The sequence below is a fragment of the Xenopus tropicalis genome, chromosome 8 (assembly GCF_000004195.4).
Source record: "Xenopus tropicalis strain Nigerian chromosome 8, UCB_Xtro_10.0, whole genome shotgun sequence".
In the NCBI taxonomy this organism is placed as follows: domain Eukaryota; kingdom Metazoa; phylum Chordata; class Amphibia; order Anura; family Pipidae; genus Xenopus; species Xenopus tropicalis.
Window position 1 is genome coordinate 82,043,982 of NC_030684.2, and position 24,067 is coordinate 82,068,048.

Genomic DNA, 24,067 nt, shown 5'->3' on the forward strand with positions numbered 1-24,067 from the left:
CTGCTGAGCTGCAAGTTGGAGTGATATCACCTCTCTTCCTTTCCCCCCCAGCAGCTGATCAGCCGAACAATGGAAAAGTAGCAAAATAGCAGCTCCCTGACAACTGTATTGCTAAAGTGGTAAATAGCAGAATAGTACTCAGTAGTAAAAAATCCAAGTCCGACTTATAATAGGAGAATAAAAATAGGCAGTTTTTTACCTTTTTTTAATCACAAAAAATGTATGGCTTTTGTTATTTATTGAGCTTAACTGGGCAGACAGGGAAATTACAACAACTCCATGTTTGGTCCTTGAGCGGTCGATAATTAGATTTCCAGTGCACATTTGTATCACAGTATAACAGATCCCATACCTATATCTTCAATTTCCCTGTTTAGCTTAAAATAACATAGTTAAATAGTAAATTAGGTTGAAAAAAGACACACATCTATCGACCTGTCTATGTAATAACAAAACCCATAGATTATTCATGATTAAAACAATAGTCAAATTGAGTTTGATGAACAAGGGGGTATAATGCCCCTTTAAATTTACAAAAAGAGAGAGATGTTTAAGATGATGTTTGAATAAAAATCTTGCTAAATATCAGGAGATTTGGCTAAATCCAGGTCTTCATGCAGCCTTACGTTTAGTAGCAGTTGTTGGAGTGATGAGCACTATAATGGCACAAAAAATGATTACTTTCCAGTAATTAAAAAATGTTTTTATAAAACAAATGCAGCAGTGCAAACATGTGTAGGGGAAGTCCAACCCATATTCACTTTGTTTGGAAATGTCAGTGTGTCCATCTGAGTTTTCCATCACTGTTTCTTTATTCGTTTGAATTCCCAGTGCCCATCAGAACCAACTCTTAGCTCCCAGTCATGAAACTGCATAAAAGTAAATTAAGACATTTATTACAAAGCATTTGATTTTTTTTTTTTTTTGCACATTAAAATAATTTTACCTGCTGTTTCAAAATAACCAATTAAAGGGCTGTTATATTAGCTATGCCTGGGTTTAGAAAACAATACATTTTGTACAGCTACAGGCAAGTGTTCCACAACTTTCATAGAATACAATGAGGTGACCTTGTTCCGAATCATATAAATAAAAATATGCAAGTGTATGTTTAATACTGAAACTGAATGCCCTAACAGTGAACTTATTATATAATATATTTAAAAATATGCTCAGATTCAATATTCTAAGCCACATAAAAAAAACAACCAATTAACTTAAAATGCACTATTAGCACAAACCTCTGGCGGGGGAAACAATTTAAGGGTGACATGTTCACCTACTATAAGTTTTTATTAAAGGGTACCTAACAGGTTGCTTGTGTGTCCACAAATAAATGTAAAATTCCCCCAATTAAGTTTTGTTTCTGCATAGATTCAGACTGGGTCTCTAATTCCTGACAAAGAGTCATGTGCCCTACAAGCACTGTTCCCTCTAAGTTGTGCGCTAGTGTGCAAACACACACATTTTAAGGCCATTGCACACAAACTGTGGTACGCAGAGAGTTTTGTGCAAAAACACAATTATGTACTTATTCTGGTATGTGCACACCAGTTTTTTAAAAGTGCGCATAAGATAATTTATTTGCGCACAGAGCCAAGAAGAATTAAGGGGGAGGCCGACAGGTGAAGGAAAAAAAAACAGTCTACACACAACTACAAGGGCACAAAGCCCTTGGGGAAAAAGGCTTAAAGGTAAAAGGCCAGTTATATTTATATAAATGCAAAAAAAAAGAGAACATTTTGCATGCAGCTTTGCAGCTGATAATTTACAGATTATGTACTGGTTTCATATATATGATAGACAAACCTTCTGTAGGCTCTGTCTGTGTCCCACACTTATAAGAGTCATTCCAAGCTCTTGGCACCCTCTGTACAGCTTGTCCTCAGCTTGTTCACTCAGAGCACTGCTAACTTCATCTAGAACTGAAAGAAACACAGTCTTACAGGAACCAGGGTAGACAGCTGTGTATTTAGCATCTGTGAGTGCTATTCCACAGGCTCCTTGCTGGATATGCATATTAGGACACCTTAGTGCATCAGAAGTGCAGTTATTCACTGACCTGCATATTTTGGTTGTAGATAGAAAAGTCGTGTAAAAGCCAAACGCTGCATTTCTCCTGGAGACAAAACTTCTGCCCTGAAAGAAGTAAAATGTCATTTTGGACAAAAAGTGAAAATATCAGTGGGAAAGTGCACATGCTAAGCCACATTTTCCCAGTCTCACCAGTTCCAGTCCACCTTTTGATCAAGTCCACCTGTTCTATTTATCAGAGGTACCTTTAGGAAATAAAGGGCAACTTCAGAACAGGCGATTGTATTGGCAAGTATAGCACTAAATAAAAAAAATAAGGGTAAGGAGTATGGAAGCATGTGCACAAAATCATGATAAAGGACGTTTTGTTGAAGTGTAAGCATGGCGGAATCTCTCCCTACCTTTTGCCTCATTACCCTGCTCTGTTTACTAATGAAGGCCTTAGCAAAGAAAGGCCTTCATTATGGCTACTGTGACACATGGCTATTTTGGTGTCTTTAGGTCTCCATACACGGGTCGATTGTAGCTGGCGATATCGGTCCCTTGGACCGATTCAGCAGCTTATCGGCCCGTGTAGGGGCAGAAACGAGGGGTCTGCCCGACCAATATCTGGCCTGAAATCGGCCAGATATCGATCGGGCAGGTTAAAAGATTCAGTCGGATCAATGAGCCGATGTGGTCCCCGAACTGACTGCCCCATTGCCGCTGTTATAATTAGATCGTTTGGCCCCAGGGCCAAACGATCGGATTTAGCCTACACGTTCCCCGATATTGCTCACCCGTAGGTGGGGATATCAGGTGAAGATCCGCTCGCTTGGCGATCTCGCCAAGCCAGCGAATCGTAACGTGTATGGGGACCTTAAGGGCCGTGGTAGATGGGGAGGCACACAGAATTCGAAAATGCATTGTCTTGCACTTTCACACTGCAATCCAGTGCAGTTGCATCATGGAGTGGATCAGCAAGCAAAGAAGCAGGCACGTATGGCAGTAGCCTAAAAATAGGGCACCCTAGTGGAAGAGTACCAGTGTGAGTAAGAATATGTAAGCTGGGAATGCAAAGAAGAGGAATGTATGGGTGGCACAAGACAGATATGTATTTGAGGCTAGTGGAGGAAATTTTATAGTTGAGTGTGTGACCTGCCAAAAGAAAAAAGTGTGAGAACTAAAAACAAAGTGTGACTTTTACTGCAAACTTCTTACCAGCCCAGCCATCTCCAGTGATTTCAGTATCCTTTCATCATCAACCCACCCTGAGGAATGTGCAGAAAAAAGAGTGGATGGAAACATTAAAGCATATAACAGAGGGGATATATATATATGTACAAGTAGATAAGCATATAAGAGAAGAGAAGAGACAGACATGGCGTGTGGTGCAAACATGGCTCATGCCGGTGTAAGGAGCAGGAGCATGCTTACTTTTGTGATGCAGCTAACATTGACTAAGTTTATACAAAGCCCTGGTGGCTGGTAAGGAAGGGAAGATGTTGAGTCACTGTTGGACACCAATGGATTAGTAAATAAAAGAAAGTATAGTTGAGATATAGGGGGTTCAAATAAAATGGGAGGGTTACAAATTTGGTAGGAAGTACAGTGTCTCCATGTTGCTTTATTTCACTAAACAGACATATAGATCTATCTACAGAAAAGGGGATAAAGACACATGGCACAGACCCATAAAAAGACTCACCGGAATCTGGGTAAACTTCCTTTAATGGGTAAATCACCTGAAACCAAAGAAAATGTCATTTGTGCAAGTAATGTTAGCAATTCAGTTCCAGTCTTAGGGAGGAGGCATCTAGTTTTAACAAGAGCAGTAAATATACAGCATATATAAACTATTATATAAATGAACTGGTTTGCGGAGGGGATCCCTGGGGACTATATAGACTTTTCTTGATTTCTCAGATTACATTAAAAAAGTTGCTTTTCAGGGGACGATGCAGACCTGAACAGACATGCTTTTCTGTGCCCTATACTCCATTATAAAGCTGCTGTAAGTGGTTTTGCATTGATTGCCATCATTATAAACTGGGAACGATGCCTAGAAGTGGAAGACCTAAAAAGCAGCCTGCACCTAAAAGACTCTTACCGCCCTTGCCACCATCACAGGCCACATCTTCCAAGATGACTGCCAGTTAAGGCTTCTCCTCACCGCACAGCTGATAACAGATCCCACAGGAAAAATATTCACATCTGCTGCCTTCCAGATACTGTCGTTAACCTCCAAGAAGAGATCCCGACACTACTAGCTAAACTTGCCCCAGATCTCTCACATTACAAACTGCTTTTTGATAGAGTCCACTGGGCCCTAGGCGTGAGGGGGGCCCACCAAAGGATATAATAGCTCACCTTCATTATTTTACTGCTAAGGAAGTAACTATGTAAGCAGCCAGGGCAGCATCCCACCTGGGATATAAAGGTACCAAATCCACATTGCTTACTGATCTATTTGGAGTTACAATACAAACCGTGTACTGCAATCCTAACGGCTAACCATCCCCATATAGATGGTTATCATTTCTGCTTGCTTTTACTTATAAGAATTGGTCCTTTACAGTTTGCTCTCTACATGAAGGCCTTGATCTGCTTTCAGACATCAAGCTAACTACATCTCCTAACGTCTCACCACCCTTGGACCGTTTCAGCAGCTTACTGGCCCGTGTAGGGGCAGAATCAATGGCCATACCCCCAGGGCCAAACGATCGAATTAGCCTACATGTAGGTGGGGATATCGGGTGAAGATCCGCTCGCTTTGCGACCTTGCCAAGCAAGTGAATCTTCACGTGTATGGGCACCTTAAATCACAGTCCAGAATCACAGTCTATTTCACCATTGTGGCAAAAGCACTCTTTTCATTTGCTATTATAGCAAATCTCTACACTCAACCTAAGGTGTCAGTATGATATCCCTGGGGGTGACTCCTCCTGTGCTGTTACGTGTGCATGGCCCACCCCTGCTTGGCAGAGGTTAATTTCTATTTTCCCTTTTCACAAAGGGCAGTTTATTCAAAGGGCATTGTTTACGCAAACATTAGTTGTTATTTTAATAATTTTTAAATTCCATGGCCCAATTCAGTTAATGCTACCACTGTACTTACTAGATTTTTCCTGCAATCATAAGCTATTTGTTACCTGGGTACCATAGACTGATATCTGCCTCTCAAAATGAAAAAAGACTTAATTCTCTGCGTTCCAATGCCTTTTGTCAGTATCACTCTATGCATATTGATGAAGTGTTTCCAATAGTTCTACTCTCAAGTATTTTCACAGAATGTACCCTCAAATGATGCAAATGCTTAAAAAACATTGTGGGGTTGCAATATGCCTCCATAAAAGGCTGTGTTGTTGTGTATTAGTTTTAGGGGAAGGCAGAAATTAAATATTGGATTTCTTACCTGTTCCCTTAAACTTCCATCACTGAGGAATGGCTTTTGTGGGAGAAATAAGACCCCATGGGGACCAAATTGTGTAAGAACAGAAACTTGACCTAAGGAAACAGATCAGCTAGTGAGGGAAAAGAAACAAAGACTGGGAATAAGAAATGTGAGTTTTCAGTTTTCCGAAGTCACACAGAGTTTACTCCTGCAGGCAACTTTGGAAAACCGAAGTGATGTGTTGGCCTTTCCACCGGTGATCCCGTTTACTGCTGATGGAAAGGCTTTTCGGGAGATTAGTCGCCTGCGGTACCAGAGATTTATCGCAGCTGACTAATCAACTCTCGGGACATTACCCTTAAGAGGGAATAACACAACATAGAGCAGTTACCACTGACCTCGTTTGGTTTCCCAAAGGCCAGCTAATACACGCAATATGGAGGATTTGCCACTGCCGGAGTCTCCTGTGATCAGAATGTTGCTCCCTTCACACACCTGCAAACTTAGGTCACGCACAAGTGTGCACTCTGATCCTGGAGTGGTAATGGTTATGTTATCCAGAATGAGCTCAGGGTCAACTGACTGTGATTTTGCTTCCAGTGTGCTACTATAAGAGGATAACATTTTATAGTCCAAGAACATTACAGATCAGGAAATGATATAGCAAAAGTGCAAACTCAATGGTTCTATGATTGTCAAACAATTAAATAGAGAACAAATAACCTAGTGCTACACAACTCCTTGGAAACGTACCTGTTTGTGTCTTGAGGTTCCACTAGGTTATTGCAACAATTGTGTGACTTAGAGAGATCCAGCATCACCTCCTTCAGCTCTGCAATCCTATTAAATAACACAGCGTGAAACACCAAAACCATAAATATAAGATGCATGCACACATACACAAACACACACCAAATGACTAACCTATGTGTATATCCAGCCACATCACAGAGGCTGCTGGATAGGTCAATGAGTTTACTGAAGCAGCTAATCAGGTAAATTGACACAAATGCATTCTGAAAAGTTAAAGGGAAGTATTAAAATATGTTGTCAAAATAGGTGGGATATAAAGCAAATGGACCATTAAGAGTAAGGAAGGCTACAGGCCCCAGATGCAAACTGGTATTCTGGCAGTGAATGAAGTACAAGGGACACAACCTGCTCTTATTTTGGCATAATGCTAATATATAGCATATATATATATATATATATATATATATATATATATATATATATATATATATACACACACACATACTGAAACCATAGGCTAAAGGCAAAAGTTGAGATTACAAGTGCTCAGGGAAGCAAATTTATTTATATTTTATTGGGGGTACCAAAGATTTGGTTAAAAGAATCCTGTCATGTTTTTTTAATAGCGCTGACCTGTGGCTACCCATGTGCTTACTTTTCCAACTGCCCTCTGCCATGTAACTTGTGCAGATCACAATGGGCACGAAGATAGCAGCTCCCTGACACCTCTGCCGAAGGATTCAGCTGACTAAACTGATAGGAACTCCTATTTCTATGCTGCTGCCACTGCTTTGCTTTGGGCTTAAGGGTGATGGCACACAGTGAGATTGGCCACCTACTTTGGTGTCAGTGGGAATCTCAACCACCAAAACATATGAATCATGTATTTCATGTATATCTCCTGCATTTTTAGCAATCATGTCATTTGTGTTTAACCGCCTGTAATTCACACCAAAGAAAAGCTATACTTGGGAATTATGTTGTCTGCAAGTAGTGTGGATTTCCCATAGACAAAAAATCTCTGGTTAAGGGTGATGGCAGACCAGGATATATGTCACCTGTGATTAAGATCCCTGAAATTCAACTCCTTGACTTGATCACCACATGTAAACATATTATGTGCAGGAATCTGGAAAAATGCCTTCTTTAATATTTTTATTAAGGTGGACTGCTGCAAGTAATATGTTTTGTATTCAGTGATCCAAAATACATTGGGTGACACCCTAATTAAATACATTGAGAGGCTTTGGGAAATTTAGTCCCAAACACATTAAATACATGCAAGGGGGAACTTTAGTTCTATATATATATTACTATATATACTAAGAAGCAATGGTTTCTGACACACAAGACCCCCCCCCCCCTTACCCTTCCAAAAAGCAGGTTACCTTAAGTCTGGAGAGGGTTTCTACATTGTAAAAGTTGAAATGAATTCAGAAATCCCTTGCATTGCTAAAAATGCTCTCATACCAAACCTAATGGTATATAAGACAATAGCACCAAATCAGGAGAAATAGAACTAAGATTTGTTTTGTGGTGTTCCGGCTGTTTATGAAAGTACAGGGTCAGGCACAAAGACCCGAGATAGCTGCCAACATACAAATATTACCAATAAAAATACACTTATTGGTTCATGAAAAATAATGTTAATGGTAAAATGAATTATTTGGGAAATACACAGTGTGATTTAGTAATAAAAACTAAAGAAAAAATCATAAAAATCAAGATAGAATCCAGGACTGAAACTGGATTGTTGTTGCTAGCTGAATCTAAACCCGGTTTTCATATAACAAAAGAGTTAAAGATTAGTAAATTTTAGAAATTAATTATAAATTCTGTCAAACACAAAGTTATGACACAAAGTGCACCCCTAAATTAAAGCTCTGCACCCACTGTAAACTCAGTCATTCAATGTAGCATTTCCTTTTAGTTTAGTACTACATATGTGTATACCACACATTCCACAATACTAACACCGGTCTCTGAAGTAACTACAATTTGGAGTCCGTTGTGGTTTCTACTTAACTTCTACATTTTTCCTGTCTCGGTACATTATTATTACTTTTTTTGTTAATGGGCATGTGTAATGCTCTGAAATGAAGTTTTCTACCCACCTTGCTGATAAGTTCACTCAGCTCTGCCGGGCTCAGGTCTGCATACATTCCAGTGAAGATTGGGACAGCAATGATCATATAACTTAGGATACCACCCAGGTAATTAAAGGTGTTTGTTCCAACTGAAAACAAACATTGCACAAAGCATTGCCTTCTGTAGCATTCACCTGCATATATCTTTACTTCCCACAGACCCCTACTTACAGTTCAACCACAGCTCCTGATTAATCAAATCCTTCTGCGCCACAATAAGTTTCTGGAGACGGCTGTCAGTTCGAGAGAGTTCCACTGAGCCTGCTCTAAAAGAAAGTTGCAAAGGCCATACCCTGACTGTGGATATTAACTGCAGTATCTTAGCATTTGTTTTTACTTAATGAGTCAAAACAAATTTATGGAGAAAAATAAGGCACCAGGGGAATAATATACTATGCAAATATGCTTTACTGGACATATAAAATGAATGGTAAAATAAATAGGTCACATTGCCCTTTAATTTACATTATTTATGGAACATACAGTTTTATTAATATATCATCTCTTATAGGAGAAGGAAAGGTAAAAACTAAGTAAGCTTTATCAGAAAGGTCTATGTAAATACAGCCATAAGCACTCACAGAAATGTCCTCTATCCACAGGATTTCTTGTCTCCTTTTTTGTAAACATGTTGTTCGTGTTTCTGACTTCCTCTCTCAGAACAATCCTTAATTCCAGTGGCCAGAGTCTGCACAGTTCTCTCCTCTCTCATGCTCCCCCCTCCCATAAGAAGGCTAAGAACACCCTCCCCCCTCCCTTAGGAATGTGTGATCTGAGCTAGACTCGGACAGCTAGACTGCAAACAGGAAGCTATTTAAAATGGCAGCTGTGTCTTAAGCAAACAGAGAAAGCTTATAGGGCTCTTTACTCAGATATGGCAATGCTTTCTGCGGAATAAATATATTGTTCTAGGTGGCACTAATGTGGTGAATCTATTGGCAATAAAATGCCAAAATGACTTTCCTTCTCCATTATACTGCTTTTCCATTTACACAATGCCTTGAAAATTACTTAGTAATTAGTTGGTAAGCTAATTAATGGTATTTGTTATTGCAAATAAAATATTAACTGGATTTGAGATCACTACTCCATCTTTAAGCCGTTGTACAATTTTTCTTCTATCATACGACTGATTATACACCACCCCCTCAGGACATACACACTGGAAGAAAATAGTATTTAGGGTAACACTGTACATAATTTTTGTCATTAACTGTTTTATTAGGTGTGATTCCTATGAAATGTCTACTCTCTGTTTTTAGAAAACACACAACTCATTTCTAAAACCCTGCCCTGTTTTATTCATGAAACCTATTCCACAAACCAAACATTTCTATGCAGTAGGTATTTTTCTGTTTACCATGATACCCAGAAATACTCAAACCTCAGTAGAGAACAAGAAACCTGTGAGTTCCCCTCAGTTTTCATTCTCTTCATTGATCCTTTCATAGGTTCCTTTCCCTTTGTTTGCCATTGTCTTTCACATAATATCCTACACCAATCATTATTCAGTATAGATAGGAACTACAAAGCGTCAGCTAGATATCAGAAACCCATTTCTACCAGATCTTCCCTTAGGTTCTGTACCTGTAAAACGCAGCTGCCTCAGCATTCACACGAACTTGCACATGCTTGTAACTGGAAGATAAAATGTGAATTCTTTTTGGGCACTGTACATAGCAAACATCTTATTGGTCAGAATATTTATTAGGCTGCAGCACATATTACCTAGTATGAGCGCTATAACGTTTTTAGAGATTTTAAAATAAAAAAACTAATAACTAAAGATTTGATATAGCAAGAATAATATACATCATAATACCAATAAACTAAAAGAAGATGATTTGTTGAAGCAATATAATACATCTAAATTAACCACAAAACAACGTGATAGAGTGTGACCTAGAATTTCCACCAAAGCCCATATCTCCATATAACATTTTTAACAACAGCCTTTAGCATTCAGGAAAAAAAAAACACAGCCACACCATCATACAACACATTTCCCCTCTATACTTGTAGTAGACTATAAACATGTTATGGCTGATTTACTTAGCTGTTGGATCTACTGTATGCTGTGCACCCCTTTCTTTTCTAAAGGTCCCATACACGGGCCAATCCGCTCACTTGGCGATGTCGTCAAGCGAGCGGTTCTTCTCCCGATATCCCCACCTACGGGTGGGCGATATCGGGAGAATAAAGGCTAATTTGATCATTTGGCCCTGGGGTCAAACGATCAAATTATAATGACGGGTATAGGAAAAGACGGTCCAGGGGCCGCATCAACGAGCCGATGCGGTCCCTGGTCCAGCTAGATTTTTTAACCTGCCCGATCCAGATCTGGCCAATTTCAGGCCAGATATTAGTTGGGCAGGCATGTCAGTAGTGCCCATACACGGGCCAATTAGCTGCCGAATCGTTCTAAGAGACCGATATTGGCAGCTAGAATTGGCCCGTGTATGGGGACCTTTAGTTGTTAAGCCTGCAGCCAACATAACAGTTCTAGACCCACACAGTTAACACAAATTGAAGCTACATGCCATTTAGGTTTGGTTAACTAATTATTTATCTCACAAGAACCAAGCAAAGAGTAAATGTAATTTTCCTGTTTGCCCTGTTTAGCTAAGAAAATAACAAAAGCCATAGTTTTCATGATTAAAACAATAGGCAAAAACACATTCAGTACAATCTATTCATTGCACTCCTGTTGAACAAGGGGATATACTGCCTCTTTAATAAAGGCTAAACTGTAAGATTGATTCTGTAAACAATGCTGCTGCTAAAAATACAAAGCCCAAGACTGTGGGATCCCCAGGATTTTGGAGGTGTGTGTATGTGAAGTTTAATTAATAAGCATGTGCTGATTGCACTAGCCCAGTGGTTCCCAACCTTCCTAATGCCACGACCCTTTAATACAGTTCCTCATGTTGTGGTGACCTCCACATAAAATTATTCCTAAGACCATCAGAAATACAGTGGTGTGAAAAACTATTTGCCCCCTTCCTGATTTCTTATTCTTTTGCATGTTTGTCACACAAAATGTTTCTGATCATCAAACACATTTAACTATTAGTCAAAGATAACACAAGTAAACACAAAATGCAGTTTTTAAATGAGGGTTTTTATTATTTAGGGAAAAAAAAAATCCAAACCTACATGGCCCTGTGTGAAAAAGTAATTGCCCCCTGAACCTAATAACTGGTTGGGCCACCCTTAGCAGCAATAACTGCAATCAAGCGTTTGCGATAACTTGCAACGAGTCTTTTACAGCGCTCTGGAGGAATTTTGGCCCACTCATCTTTGCAGAATTGTTGTAATTCAGCTTTATTTGAGGGTTTTCTAGCATGAACCGCCTTTTTAAGGTCATGCCACAACATCTCAATAGGATTCAGGTCAGGACTTTGACTAGGCCACTCCAAAGTCTTCATTTTGTTTTTCTTCAGCCAATCAGAGGTGGATTTGCTGGTGTGTTTTGGGTCATTGTCCTGCTGCAGCACCCAAGATCGCTTCAGCTTGAGTTGACGAACAGATGGCCGGACATTCTCCTTCAGGATTTTTTGGTAGACAGTAGAATTCATGGTTCCATCTATCACAGCAAGCCTTCCAGGTCCTGAAGCAGCAAAACAACCCCAGACCATCACACTACCATCACCATATTTTACTGTTGGTATGATGTTCTATTTTTGAAATGCTGTGTTACTTTTACGCCAGATTTAACGGGACACGCACCCTCCAAAAAGTTCAACTTTTGTCTCGTCGGTCCACAAGGTATTTTCCCAAAAGTCTTGGCAATCATTGAGATTTTTTTTAGCAAAATTGAGACGAGCCATAATGTTCTTTTTGCTTAAAAGTGGTTTGCGCCTTGGAAATCTGCCATGCAGGCCATTTTTGCCCAGTCTCTTTCTTATGGTGGAGTCGTGAACACTGACCTTAATTGAGGCAAGTGAGGCCTGCAGTTCTTTAGATGTTGTCCTGGGGTCTTTTGTGGCCTCTCGGATGAGTTGTCTCTGAGCTCTTGGGGTAATTTTGGTCGGCCGGCCACTCCTGGGAAGGTTCACCACTGTTCCATGTTTTTGCCATTTGTGGATAATGGCTCTCACTGTGGTTTGCTGGAGTCCCAAAGCTTTAGAAATGGCTTTATAACCTTTACCAGACTGATAGATTTCAATTACTTTTGTTCTCATTTGTTCCTGAATTTCTTTGGATCTTGGCATGATGTCTAGCTTTTGAGGTGCTTTTGGTCTACTTCTCTGTGTCAGGTAGCTCCTATTTAAGTGATTTCTTGATTGAAACAGGTGTGGCAGTAATCAGGCCTGGGGGTGACTACAGAAATTGAACTCAGGTGTGATAAACCACAGTTAAGTTATTTTTTAACAAGGGGGGCAATCACTTTTTCACACAGGGCCATGTAGATTTTGAGTTTTTTTTCTCCATTAATAACGTAAACCTTCATTTAAAAACTGCATTTTGTGTTCAATTATGTTATCTTTGACTAATAGTTAACGGTTTTTGATGAGCAGAAACATTTAAGTGTGACAAACATGCAAAAGAATAAGAAATCAGGAAGGGGGCAAATAGTTTTTCACACCACTGTATGTGTTTTCCGATGGTCTTGGGCGACCCCTGTGAAACGGTCGTTCAACCCCCAAAGGGGTCCCGACCCACAGGTTGAAAACCGCTGCACTAGCCCCACTCTGCCACATGCACATAAGAGTGACAGGGCACTGGAATAGGCAAGGTAACTGAAAGCCAATCCGCCAAACATACATGTACCTGGACTAGGGGTACAGGCAATGATGCCTCTAATTTGGTACGTGCAGTACAAAATTATGTTTTTCACATTCTTTCTACACACCACAATTTATTGTGCGCGCTGGTCTCAGAATATGTGTGTGCTTGCACAACTTAGAGGGAACATTGGGTACAAGTACATTCCTAGCGCCTAGGCATGTGCCTCTTTTGCCTACCCCTACTTCCAGCACTTATTTGGGATCTCAATGCTGATCAGACTCATTCAAACCAATGGGCATGTCATTATTTATTTGAAAAGAATGTATCACTTTACTTTTTCAAGGATTCTAAAGAGTTTTCTCAGATTCTCAAGTTGCTTGTTAGTTGCTTAAAAGGATAGTTCACCTTTAAATTAACTTTTAGTATTATGTAGATCATGCTATTCTGAGACAATTTGCAATTGGTGTTCATATTTATTATTTGCAGTTTTTTTTTTAATTATTTTGTTTTTGTTCAGCAGCAGTTGCTAGGGTCCAATTAAACCTAGCAACCAGGCAGTGGTTTTAAAGAGAAACAGGGATATGAATAGCGGAAGACCTAAATAGTAATAATACAATTGTAGCCGCACAGAACAAATAATAAAAAAAACTATAAAAAATAAAAAATGAAGACCAGTTGAGAAGTTGCTAAGAATAGGCCATTCAATAACATACTTAAAATTAACCTAAAGGTAAACCACCTTTTTAATTGTTAGTACAGCCTATGGCAGTGATCCCCAACCAGTGGCTCATAAGCAACATGTTGCTCACCAACCCCTTTTGATGTTGCTCCCAATGGCCTTAAAGCAGGAGCCCATTTTTTAATTTCTGGGTTGGAGGCAAGTTCTGGAAGCATAGATACAGTTTTACTCCAAGCAGAGCCTCCTGCGGGCTAGCAGTCCACATGGGGCTACCAAATAGTCAATCACAGTCCTTATTTGGCATCCCAGGTGGGCGGTTCAAGCTGACCATGTTGCCTAGGGCGTCTGGCCAGCTTGGCCAAACCCTGTATATATTAAATAAATGATGATTGTAGTAACACAAATTAACCCTTGTACTTGTGCTACACTAGATTATTTTAGTTGTTAATGCCGAATCTTTAGAGATATAAATGTTCCTTCTTATTTATATTTCTGGTATGATGCTTGCTGGCTCATACTTTTTGACTAATGTCAATAGCAGATTCTCTGCCATAGCACCCCTCCTTGCAACTGCCCTCCACTGATTCAACTGACTTCAATAAGAGCTGTACAGAAATGAAGTTATGAGTTTTCATCAGAAAATGTGCTGGTGAGTGTTTTAATTAGAAAACTGCAAACAGATCGACTTCCCTGTGATTACCATTGAAATCAATGGGAGATGTAGACAGAGAAGTCAACCTGCATGAAGCTTAAAACAGGGACTGGTGACACGTGAAGTGCGCCACTGAAAAATGTTTATGTGACATCACAGTGCATGTGCACAGCCCCCTTCTGTCATCCTTGAATGCCTTGAAAGTTCATCTATGGCACCATTACTCTGCATGCTCACGTATCTTTCATATGAGGAAATTTAAAAACTTGGGGTAATGGCATATAATTATAGCAGGCCTGGGGTAAGGGCACCCAAAAACTAGGTAACTCCCAGGAAACCCAGAGAAGTTAACAGTTATGTGTAGGATGCTGTCGGGGTTGTTTCTAGGTTGGCAGAGAAACAGTTTTTGGGACACTTTTGAAGTTGTAGTATAACTAATGCAGCCTGTACTATATATCAAAATATATACTAATATACAGAATTATATATTGAACAATATTAAATAGACATTTACACAGCCAAACATTCAGATATTTAGAACTACTTCCCACTACATGCCATTTGACAATACAGCACCCTTTCCTACCTACTTACCGAAAGTCTCCTTCTAGCTTCTCTTGTTGAACCAATTTTGGTATTACAGGACCCATCAAAATTTTGTTAAGCAAAGACCCAACTACAAAATATCCAAAAATGGAGACTGGGCCCATCCATCCTGTGCTGCAAAAAAAAAATCCACAACTTTATAATAAACTTAAATGTAATTCTGATTACAAGTTTAAAACCCTCCCACAAAATTATGTATAATAAAAGTCCTATGACAAGTAAATAAGAAATCCAAATTCTATTTTTTGTAGAGCTATTTAAAAATCCCTGCTGTCTTAGGCACAGAGGTGGGGCAACAATTACTTTCACTTAAGTTAATTTTTATAGTGAAAGTGAAGTTTATTTTACTTGACAAACACAATAGAAAAAAATGGAATTATTTCTTAGGGTGACAGGTCCCCATCCAAATATTTAATCCTGTTAAAAATTCTTAACATATGTGTCCACATAAAGATCTGGAGTTTTCTGGATAAAGGGTTATTCTATAGTATATTTTTATGGTATATTTTTGATATCTGTATGACTGTTTACATAGCAAATATTTCACTCTACCATTTAAAATGTTATTCTTGAACCAACAAAAGCATTTTTTTAGTTGTAATATTGGTGTGTAGGTGCCATCTCATGGTATTGTGCTTCTGAGCTTTCAGAAAGAGCCAGCGCTACACATTAGAACTGCTTTTAGATAACCTATTGTTTCTTCTACACCTATGTAACTGGAAGAGTCTCAACACAGACCAGGATTTCTATTCTATTGCTAGTGCTATTCTGATATCTACTGGGAGCTGCTATCTGTTCTGCTGCCATTGTTCTGCTGATCAGCTACTTGGAGGGAAAAGGAGGGGGGTGATATCACTCCAACTTGCAGCTCAGCAGTAAAGTGTCACTGAAGTTTATCAGAGCACAGGTCACATGGCTGTGGCACCCTGGGAAATAAAGAATATGGCTAGCCCCATGTGAAATTTCAAAATTAAATATAAAAAAATCTGCTGATGAAACAGAGTGGGCTGGAATTGTCAATCTCTGTCATGAGATAATGATGGATTACAGCATGATTTATTATTTAATATTTATTTTATTTTAGTTATCAAGTCCATTGATTATTATAGATAATGATCAAATGGTTGACTCAAATATTGTATATCTTAGCTTATATACATAAAAATGTGCACCCTCTGCAAACTGTATGCACTTCTACAACCTACAAATGGCATTCAATTATGGACAGCAAAAGACTAGAGAGTTGTATAAGACTTCATCCCCCACATTAAATTTAATATTACTTAGCAACCGACTAAATGCAGTTTTTTTGGACTTAAAGAAAGCAATCATGGGTCAAGATGGGAGAAGCTCAAAATGAGTAAAGATTCTGTATTAAAACACCACAATGGCTGAAGTAAAAAATCTTGGGGATTAGCAATTCCTCAGGCATGGACTTCTTGCTACACATATGGACATTTAATACAGCTAAAAAAACTTGTGTATCTCATTCTTTAATCTGGCAACTACATTTAGGTTTTTAAATGAGGCAAAAAATGGTAGGGGGGGGTTGGAATTTGTCACTACATTAAGTGGACTGAATTTTTGTCTGTATTATTCCTACAATAGCATCTCAGAGGTTTTAACTGATCCTTTTAACAGACATGAATAGTAATAGATACAGGAGATATGGTCTGTTGTATTTTTGGCACATATGCAAGGAGTACAACATTGACATAGCAACCTCTTTTGGTCTACATGACCTAGCAAAGTATGAGGCCGTAATACAAGGAAAAACACAGGAGTCCCCTTAAAACTAGAAAATAGAACAGATAAAAATGTGAGAATAATTAGAGAAATAGGAAAGGTAGTACCCCCTCAAGTTCTGGGTTCCAGTGCCACAGTACTACTTGTACTGTGGATAGTTCCATTCTTGAAAACTTAGCATACAGAATGCTAGACTTGGCCAGTTGTACCTGGGCTCCTACAGTTTCAGTCTTAATGTTAGTTTTAGATCGTTGCATTAAAACATACAATCGATATCCGAATGTTTATCATAAGATGGCTAAAACCTAAACATGTATGGCCAGCTTGAAGTTAAATGTATAAACAACAGCCAGGAAATTGCAATTCATGTTTACTCTTGCCTTTGCATTCTGTCCCCTGAAAAAATATATATGTATGTTGTACTGTAGTTAACTATGCATAAAAAAGTGCAGAGGTTACAGTAGAACGTCTGTTTGCTGAATTGTAAATTTCAGTTCAGCTTGTCTTTTGTCTTTCCTAAACATGTTATATAATCAAGCAAATAATCGGTATCAGCATGTAAACATGTACATTAAAGGAACAGTAACACCAAAAAATGAAAGTGTATAAAAGTAACTAAAATGTAATGTGCTGCTGCCCTGCACTGGTAAAAGTTGTGTGTTTACTTCAGAAAGTCTACTATAATTTATATAAATAAGCTGCTATGTAGCCATGGAGGCAGCCATTCAAAGGAGAAAAGACACAGGCACATAGCAGATAACAGATAAAACACTATTGTACCCTACAGAACTTATCTGTTATCTGCAATGTAACCTGTGCCTTTTTTCCAGCTTGAATGGCTGCCCCCGTGGCTACACAGCAGCTTATTATATAAATTATAGTACTGTAGCAAACACACCAGTTTTACCAGTGCAGGGCAACAGTGCATTATATTTTTATTACTTTAAAGCTATTTCATTTTTTGGAGTTTCTGTTCCTTTAAGACTGACTTACTTCACAGCGCACTGGTAGGAGTAATACACCAGGGTAAAAGGTGTTGTCAAGACTTGGCTGGCACAAGAGCTAAGTTCCCGACACAGTCTTTCCACATCCTGCGTCATTCGCTGATCTCTGAAAGAATAAATTACCAGTTTGATTTTTAGTAGTTTATACTCCCAAGTTTTTATATATTCCTGATTTATCACAACATGTATTAGAAGCTTACTGACCATACACACACTGATATAATTGTACAATTATTATTCAGATGGATATCTTCCCCAACCACTCCCCCAAAATCTTGATTATATAGATTACTATTCCTTCTATAGCCTTTGCAAGTGACACTTACGGATTATCGATGTGTGGGTGCTCTACACTCAGTGTGTAATACACTTGATTGTGGAAGTACAGTCTATGCAGAAATCCAGTCATATCACGGCGGCAACTCACATAAGCCAATTTGCTAACATATTGCTCAACACTGCACAGCTACAAAACAAAAATATTGTTTCATTTTGGCATCATTTTATTATGTTAAAAAAAACCTGATATTATTACAACAGTTGTAAAAAACTATTCCTGGGTAATATACTAAATCCATAGTTTTAATTCCAACCATTCTATTTTTAAGCATATGAGAGACTGTAGGGGACATTTATGAATGCAACTACCATGATTCAGGACAGGAGGCAGGAAGTACTGAAGGGTGCAGAGCACTACTACAGCTCTGCAGAAAGACTGCAGGAGTTAACGGTTTGTTAGTGTTGATGGACGGCTATCCTAGTGGGTCACCCAGGCCTCCCTATTCCTAAACTTGCTTAGCATTTTGATGCTCTGGTGTGGATAAACATGAGTAAAATGTGCTGCTAAAGATCCAGTGTGATCTGGGTGAACAGCCTCACATTAACAACTATGTGAAGTGGGAATGCAACACTTGTTAAAATATTATTTACAGGGAGATGTATCATTAAAATGGTGGACCAAGAATTAAATGATTGTAAAAGGAACATGTCAAAATACATACAATGAATGGTGAACATATGTTGCAGATAAAATAAAACTATTTTGGAGCACTGTAGTCCCTGCAAGTAGTGGAAAGCTTTTGGCTACATGTATAATCAATTATTATTCATTTTGAATTGTCACGGATGGGTGCAAAATATGAAAACAGATTTTTAGAGGGATGCTGTGGTACTAGAATTGCCCTTGATGCAATCCTGTTGTTCAAAAAACAGCTGACATACGGCTGTACTGATTTAGTGCTTATGCTTAATGTTGTGCAACCAAAAAAGGAAGCATTTAGAGACATATGACTTATGTTAGAAAAACTATTATACAGCATACGTGTCAGATGTTAAAATGTGAGTGGGCACAAACAGATATGAACATAACTTGTTTTAATTCAGCCTCACCATTGAGTTGAGAAAGATCAGTAACAATGCAATGATTGAGAGGTGCTGAAAACCATGCAGATCTCTATCTGCCAGAACCCCATAAAACTGACTGGGTAGTATTCCAACCTGGTACACTAACAGCTGGCCTGCAGGAAAAAAGAAACTAGGATCAGATAACAAAGATAAAATAACCTTGTGAGATTAGAGAGGTAAAATTTGGAGTTGACAAATTGGCCATTGGTTGGAATATCAAAGCTGTGGGCTAAAAACATAACTCTAACCCAGTCTGGTGCCAGAGCTGAGCCTTTTATTCTGCAATGTAACCAGTATATTACATAAAGAGGAGGGAGAAGAAGTTATTATCACCTCCAGATTTTCTGATGCCTCATTTACTTGCCAAAACAAGCATCAGCTAGCTAAAGGATCTGTAAAGACCAAATGCAATACAACCAAAGCACAGGTTGATGTGTAGGTGTCTATAGATGCTCAATCAAGTCAAGAATCACAAACACGGTTCAAAATTGGTGTATGCATGGTCACATTTGGTTACGCTCTCTCCAGCAGGGATCTTGCCCTTGCCCTAATATGCAATTGTAACTGTAAATCACTTTTGGAAAAATTATTGGCTGTTTATGTTAACTGTTTTGGTCTTTTGTTTGAATCCCTTCACTCTGTAAAGTGCTGGTAATATATAAATAATAATAATAATATTAAATATAATGACATCTAGCAGAATGAGTCTAGAAAAGTGGAAAGCCAGACAAACAGACCCAAAAGGTATGCTACGGGGAGTGTATGCAGGAATGTACAGGAAGGCCCAACAGTTACCGCAAACATTTAGTTGTGGTTAATGCTGCAAAGGGGGTCACACCAAATCCTTAGAGCATGATTCACTTACTTTTGCCACATGCAGACGTTATTGTATAATTGTATTGAATACATACATGACCAAATATAATAATTGTTGTTACATTTGTCTAACTAGGTTTTCTTCATCTACTTTTAGTACTTGTTTTTAAATCACATGATGTGTTAGGTCACATTCATATAAAAATACAGAAAATATTAAAGGGTACCCAAACTTTTAAGCACCACTGTATGTAAATGCTAAATATTAAACGGTATTAAAGCAATAAACAAGTGCCATGATTTTGGTTAAAAAATGTATTTGTACATGTGAATAAAAATATAAAATGTATTCAAACCTATGAACAGGAAAGCAGAATGGATAAAGAGGCAACATGGAGTAGGATGTTTTTACCTGTAAGGGCTACCATAAGCAGGGTGAGGAACATGAGCACATTCTGAGATGACCAGCGAGGGAAGAGCACAACACACAGGTTTATAAACCTTCGCAAGAAAACCAAATCCAAACGTGGCCTACGAGCAAATAGTTTACGTTAAAACACACAGGAAGGGATAATCTACAAAGATACAATTCAGTGAACAGGAAACAATGATATAATTAAATATAATATTTTAAGGGCATATTTATCATTTTCCACTTTTGCAGAGATATATTATTGAGTGGGCCAATGTAAAGGAAAACTAATTCTAAGGGCAGCTCACTGGTTATCTGGTGTCTGATTTTAATTTCTATCCAGAACCTATCTGCAAGAAGTTTGTATGCATCTGCTGCATGTGCCCAACACAATGGTTTTAGGTGCAGGAAAGGTAGAGGGGTGTTGCAAACAGAGGGGTGTTTTTCAGCATGCAGAACTAGCCCTGTGTGGCATCAGCCTAAAGCTACTGATAAAACTGACCATAGTGTGTGTGATGGGTAAGGGAACTTACATTATCCTACAGCCACTGGTCCAAGGATTGGCGTGAAAAATCTCTGTTGAGCAGTGGGTAATGTGTTGGAGCTATATAAAGACTAACAAAAAAATGTAACTTTTCAAGTTTGACTTGAGCAGTTACAAGTAATTTCATAAAACCTGGACTCCCTAGATGGATTACAGGAACATTTGTCCAATGTAAGTTTTTGCAGCACCTTACATATTTCTTTTTTAAACACCTGCACTGATGGTGCAGACCTCCTTAGACTAGAGGAGTAACTACAATACAGCAGACCGGCTGGGCCCAGGAGCCTGCTCTATTGTAATACTGACATACCTGACTGCACATATTAAAAGTAAAACCATGATAGTTAGCGTGTACTTACATGAACTATGAACCTACAACCCCTAGGCTCACAGTGTAATGCAATTACTGCTAAGCTTGTTCCACTGTGTTGGAATCAGATATGTCAGTGTAAAAAATATATTTACATTTGTAATTTCAGACAGTATTTATGCACTTTTTTTTCCAAAAGTTCAACTGAACGAGCAAAAGAAAAAACAAAACAGGGATATATTTTCCCTTTAAGTTACAGTGCAGTGATGGAACTGCAGTAGAATTTTTAGAAGGATAAAAGGTCTCATAAACAACCCCAAGTGCAGTGAGCAAAGTGCAATTCTGAAAGCAATCACCACTGAGTGGTGCCGAGAGCAACTATATGGAAGTGCAAGGAGTGCATTTTAAGGCAAGTACCTTTAATGAACTGGCAGCAGGGAAATTTGAACACTGCTCACTGCACTTGCAGTCATGAATGGATCCTAAAATATCCATTTACAAGAAATCCTGTAAGTATGTAAAAACATAATTTAGACGGCATTCATGTTATTATTCTGTAGACACACAATTCATACATCAAAGTAAATGCATGAATGAAAGTAAGAGTCAGTATTTGTGTTGGTTGCTGTGCCATATAGCCACCATATATAAGCACAAAGTACGTGTTTGACTTCACCTTTACCTTTGTTCACTACTACACTAATAATACCCCTCTTCTGTCTCTCTTCATGCAATATTCAAGTGTTATTGTCATTAGTGATAATCAAAATTTTTCGATGGGTATGGATTTGCTGCTAAATTCTGTATTTATTAAATTAGCAAATTGTCGCAGTTGCGGTCGCATCAAAACAATCGCTGCTTTAAAAAAGTATTTCATGTTCATGTAGCCACATTTTACAAAAATTTCTGCAAAACGGGACAGATTTGCTCATTATTAATTGTCACATTGCTCATTCTTAATCTCCCCATTTCATCAGTGTCACCCACAATCTCTAGCTCTATGCTCAAATTGCCACAAGCAGCACCCATGATATTCAATCAATTTTCCCAACAGCCTCGCCTCCCATACATATATAATGAGAGATCTCAGCTATAAGAGTTACTTCATTCAGATAGCATTAGTCCCGACCTATTTTTGCCCTTATATAACCCCTCACCGTGGCCGCTCTAGCCTAGGACTCCGTGCCCCCATGTTAGCGAGTAGCCAACTAATGCAAAACATCCATTCGGTCTGTAAGTGGGAGGGCCTCACTTCGGCTAGGAACGTCACATCAGGAGTGAAGCAACTTCCTATTCCGAAGAAGGGCAAGGGGACACAGAGTTGCTGCTGTGTGAGATCATAAGGCTGAGCTATCTCAGTCACAAGTAATAGATAATATTAGTATGTATGCTGTCCAGGTTAACACATCTGACTGAAAATCTAAAGTGCAGTCTGTTTTCTCACACCCCCTAAACCTCTGTACTTGCAAAGAAATCCTTTATCGCACCCCCCCCAGCGGTGGTAACGGCTACACAATCTCCTCTTACTTTGTACTGATAGGGGGACTGCCCCATTCATCCTCCCCATTTCCCCCTCCCTCCTGGTGATGTCAGTTTTGCTCTTTTCGTCCTTTGCTTCCCCATTCACCCTCTTTTCTGTGACGTCTCCTTCGCCCTCCTCCGTGCAATGGCATGCCTCTGCCTTCCTCCATCATTTTTATGCGCTATAGAATTATTTCCTCACCACAGACCTGCTTTCTTATCCCACTGACCTCCCCCTTGCGACATCATGCATTCTTTTAAAAGGGACTTATCGTGAAAATGAAAATTTGATCATACTAAAATAATATACTTACTAAATATAATCAATTAAAAATTAAATGATGTGCTGTTTCTGAAATAAAGGGGTTGTTCACCTTTCTGCTGCACTACTCAGTTTAGTCATAGAAATGTCCCCCCAAGCTTGGTAAATGTTCTCTCAGGCTAAATCCTTACATAGTGAATGAAAAAAATGCATATTAATATGGCAATCTTTGGTTAATTTACAGACAGGCTGCTCCAGAAAGCAGTGAGGGTCACAAGGGTTCATGATAATGTCAGAACCCTCTCTTTAATTTTAATTGGCCAATTGCTATTACAGAAACTTAAATATAAATTAATTATGATTGGCAGAGTTAGTGATCATGAACCTAGACTACAATTGTAAGTACATATATCCATGCACATGATTGTGTGATGATGTGCAAAGAGTTGTGGTTGCACCTTGAGCTTCCCGATTAAATGTCAGGTCACACACAAAACTTTGTGTCACTTGTGCCCCCCTCCTCAACACACCCAGCCCCTTCTATTCCGACTGTATTGCTCCTCAACCTCTGTGATGCTATCTCCTCATCTGAACGCAGTGTCGGACTAGCCCACAGGGAAATTCCCGGCGGGCCCAGGTGTCAGTGGGCCCTCCTGCTTCTAGCTATTTGGCCTAATTCATGGTCATTACTTATTTTTCTTTGGAAACAAAGCAACTAAATACAAACCGGATTCCAAAAAAGTTGGGACACTAAACAAATTGTGAATAAAAACTGAATGCAATGATGTGCTGGTGCCAACTTCTAATATTTTATTCAGAATAGAACATAAATCACGGAACAAAAGTTTAAACTGAGAAAATGTACCATTTTAAGGGAAAAATATGTTGATTCAGAATTTCATGGTGTCAACAAATCCCAAAAAAGTTGGGACAAGTAGCAATAAGGGGCTGGAAAAAGTAAATTTGAGCATAACGAAGAGCTGGAAGACCAAATAACACTAATTAGGTCAATTGGCAACATGATTGGGTATAAAAAGAGCTTCTCAGAGTTGCAGTGTCTCTCAGAAGCCAAG

The 24,067-nt window shown here is 38.8% G+C and overlaps 1 protein-coding gene across 5 annotated transcripts; it reads right to left on the reverse strand.

Moving 5' to 3' along the window:
- Positions 1–186: 186 nt before the first annotated feature.
- abcd4 (ATP binding cassette subfamily D member 4) lies at positions 187–22,824 on the reverse strand. 5 transcript variants are annotated; one of them, XM_018096819.2, is made up of 19 exons: positions 22,739–22,824; positions 20,358–20,476; positions 19,115–19,242; positions 18,052–18,191; positions 17,715–17,831; positions 14,964–15,089; positions 9,895–9,945; positions 8,479–8,573; positions 8,275–8,396; positions 6,332–6,423; positions 6,161–6,247; positions 5,806–6,014; positions 5,429–5,520; positions 3,722–3,758; positions 3,235–3,284; positions 2,227–2,279; positions 2,063–2,139; positions 1,810–1,925; positions 187–869 (listed from the first exon to the last, which is right to left on the reverse strand). In XM_018096819.2, the coding sequence occupies exons 2-19, from the start codon at positions 20,389–20,391 to the stop codon at positions 801–803; spliced, it is 1,695 nt and encodes a 564-aa protein (XP_017952308.1). In that variant the 5' UTR covers positions 20,392–20,476; positions 22,739–22,824; the 3' UTR covers positions 187–800. The 5 variants fall into 5 exon arrangements, with proteins under 5 accessions (XP_017952308.1, XP_012824962.1, XP_002938643.2 ...); XM_012969508.3 differs by lacking the exon at positions 22,739–22,824 and adding an exon at positions 22,369–22,671 and having other exon boundaries at positions 5,806–6,011; XM_002938597.5 differs by lacking the exon at positions 22,739–22,824 and adding an exon at positions 22,369–22,669.
- Positions 22,825–24,067: the final 1,243 nt, after the last annotated feature.